Consider the following 3,154-nt stretch of genomic DNA (forward strand, 5'->3'; position numbering starts at 1 on the left):
TCACCTGGGATAAGTGACAGGATTCAGCAGAGGAATAGATCCTGTATTAGGTTCCCCTGAGTACTCCCCAGGATGGATTGATACTGCATACAAATCTGATTCTTGCTCACTCATCAATCCCACGGCTTCTTCTTCTTGAGCTTCATGCTGAATCCAGGGATGATTAGCCAACCTCCTCAAATGCTCGAGTTCGTTCGCCACTTCTCTCATCGTTGGCCTCTGCTCACCGTGCAACCTAAGGCACTGTTTCACCAGCTCCGCAACACGCTGGATTTGCTCCATGCTCCCCTCTCTTCGAACCCGAGGATCCACGATTTGGAACAAGCGGTTTTCTTTCATTGACAGGATGAGTAATGTGGTCAAACACTTCTCTTCCTCAACCCTTGTGTTCGCAAGAGGCTTCCTGCCCGTCATTAGTTCCGCAAGAACGACCCCAAAACTGTAAACATCGCTCTTTTCTGTCAACTGGCCTGTGTGGAAGTACTCGGGGTCCAAGTACCCTATTGTACCTTGGACTAGAGTAGAGACTTGTGTTTGATCAATGGGGACTAATCTTGAAGCCCCGAAATCTGATATTTTCGCGGTGTAATATTCATCTAGTAATATGTTTGGGGACTTGACATCTCTATGTATGATGGGCATTGCTGCAGCAGAATGGAGATAGGATAACGCCCCGGCTGATTCTGCTGCGATTCTTAAACGATTATCCCACGAAAACCATGTCACTCCTCCGCTGTTTTGGATGTGTTGAAAGAGTGTACCGTTTGAAATATATTCGTAGACTAATAGAGGTACTTCTGTTTCCAGACAACATCCTAGAAGCTTAACCACGTTTCGATGATTGATTTGAGTCAGAATGATCACCTCGTTTATGAACTGCTCCATCTGATTCTGATCCATTACTCGTGATTTTTTAATGGCTACCACTTGTTGGTCTTTGAGGATTCCTTTGTACACAATACCATAGCCACCTCGGCCTAGTATTCGCTCTTCTGCATACTTGTTGGTGGCCTTTTCGAGCTCTTCAGCTGTGAAGATTCTCGTTGATTTCACATTGTTTTCGTTTAAAGAAAGTTGCTGCTTTAACAGCAACCCTCCATTTTGCTGAAAGAATTTCTCTCTTAGTCTCATCATCCTCCGTTTTGTTATGGTAAAATATATGAAAGTGGCTGTGAAAATCAAGCCCAAGAAACCGAAACTCATGCCTGAAAATCCACATACAAACAAAGATGAGTCAAAGGTAATCCAAGATTTAATGATACTATTTAAGGCCAATGAAAACTATGGAAGCATAAAATTATGTGCTTGATCAGTTTCCAGCAGAAAAATAGTACCTAATGAAAACCTCATAACTGGAAACTTGGAGTCCTCAGCTACGCATCCACGCCCCTGTTTTGTTCCATTTCCCGAAAATCCTTTCTTGCAAGAACATGTAAAACTTCCAGGTGTATTTGCACAAATCCCATGTTCATCACATGGATTACTCTCGCATTCATTAATATCTGGGGAAAATACATAAGATTAATTAATTAACATAGTATAATCAGCAAAATGGATCCTCTAGAAACTAAGTACCTGTGCAGCCTGGACTGAGATATGGATTCCCCTGATACCCTTCTGCGCATTCACACAGATACCCTCCGATCCCGGCTTCAGAATCAACACAGATACTATTTTCGAGACACGCAAAATTACCGGATTTCCGAACTTCACTACAATTCTGACTCCCAATCGCCCACTCAAGAATCACAGGAACATCATCCATAGCCCGGTTTCGAAAACTCAGGTCGGAGAGGTCAAACGAACTAAAATTGAACCTATCAGGATCTCCAAGAAATGCATAACCACAAGGATTGAACTCTACTGTATCCATGTGATTAAAAAACGAACGTAGTCTTAAACGAAATCTCTGTAAACCTTTTGGGATCACAGTTTGACAGCATCCAAGCCCAGTACATTCATGCTCGATCACATCGTCCCTGCTGGAACACAATGAGACGCATCCATTAGTGAAGTTACGCCTTTCGGTACCGTTTATCAGCGCAAACTCGTCGCACCCCAATACTGTAAACATGTTATCAACAGAAAAGGCAAAAGAAGTGTTGGCTAGATTGAACGAGGCGAAAAAAGAAGTCGTTTGATTGCCTGATTCGTCGAAACAGTTTGCTGCTACTCGATTCTTGATCCGTATCTTGTCGTCTTTGATGTCGAGAATCTCAAGATCGAGGCTAGGAAAAAAGGGTCTCGGGGGATTGAATGAAGTGTTGCAGATTATGTCGAACGAAGAATCGAAGGAACAGGCTGTTCCTTGGCCGAGTCCGAATGGATATGGAACTGTTAAGTTGCCGCAGTTGCTGGGGCAATTCGGCTTGCTGATGATGTCGCTGTGTGCAAATGGGAGAAGATTGAAGAAGATGATTAAGTTCAAGAAAAGAGAACGTAGAGACATGCTTGTGAGAAGGAACGCTGAAAATGGAAAACCAAAAATGTGTGTTCTAATCGAGTACGGACAAGTACCATAAATCTACATAGGTTCAATTATTTTATTTTTTAAAAAAGAAAATTGCTTTTTGGTATTTAATATTTATATCTTTTGAAATTTTGGTACTTTATATTATCATATTTTGATTTTAATTTGTTAATTTGTTTTTTTTTAATCATTGATGTAAATTGATGTAGAACCAATGCAGCGCTTATCTGGAGCTTATGTGTATAGTGTCATATCAATAGTTTTGACGAAAATAAACTAAAATTGCCAAAAATCGAACCAAAATCTGAATGTGACAAAACTATCATATCAAAATTGCAATTTTCGTTTCGTTTTGGTTTGATTTTATTTTGTTTGAATGATTTTTTAAACTTTAATTTAGGTTCGGTTTCTTTTGACTTGATTGGATTATCGTTTTTAAACTTTGATCTTTTCATATGGAAAAAAGTTTTGATTATTTTGTAACATGATGTAACTTTTATAAATTAATATTAATATGATGTATGCATGAAGGCAATAAATTTTTTTTTTTTTTTTTTTAATAACATGAAGGCAATGAGCCAATAAGTTAATTCAAGCCAATAAGTTAATTCAACTAGGGGTGGCAAAAATTCCCGAAATCCCGACTCTTCCCAAATCTCATCTCATTCTCGTCCCGAAAAAATC

The 3,154-nt window shown here is 39.5% G+C and overlaps 1 protein-coding gene across 1 annotated transcript; it reads right to left on the reverse strand.

The window, feature by feature from the left end:
• LOC140872975 (wall-associated receptor kinase 5-like) lies at positions 1–2,449 on the reverse strand. The gene is made up of 3 exons (XM_073275916.1): positions 1,576–2,449; positions 1,335–1,502; positions 1–1,205 (listed from the first exon to the last, which is right to left on the reverse strand). Exons 1-3 carry the CDS (start codon positions 2,447–2,449, stop codon positions 1–3), a joined length of 2,247 nt encoding a protein of 748 aa, XP_073132017.1.
• Positions 2,450–3,154: the final 705 nt, after the last annotated feature.

Source organism: Henckelia pumila, unplaced genomic scaffold (genome assembly GCF_033568475.1).
Source record: "Henckelia pumila isolate YLH828 unplaced genomic scaffold, ASM3356847v2 CTG_525:::fragment_1, whole genome shotgun sequence".
NCBI classification, from domain to species: Eukaryota; Viridiplantae; Streptophyta; class Magnoliopsida; order Lamiales; family Gesneriaceae; genus Henckelia; species Henckelia pumila.

Coding starts and splice junctions, on each gene's coding strand:
- LOC140872975 (XM_073275916.1), bottom strand. CDS start 2,449: ATGTCTCTACGTTCTCTTTTCTTGAACTTAATCATCTTCTTCAATCTT. Junction 1,503..1,575: donor TCTCAGTCCAGGCTGCACAG/GTACTTAGTTTC, acceptor TATTTTCCCCAG/ATATTAATGAATGCGAGAGT. Junction 1,206..1,334: donor AGTTATGAGGTTTTCATTAG/GTACTATTTTTC, acceptor GTGGATTTTCAG/GCATGAGTTTCGGTTTCTTG.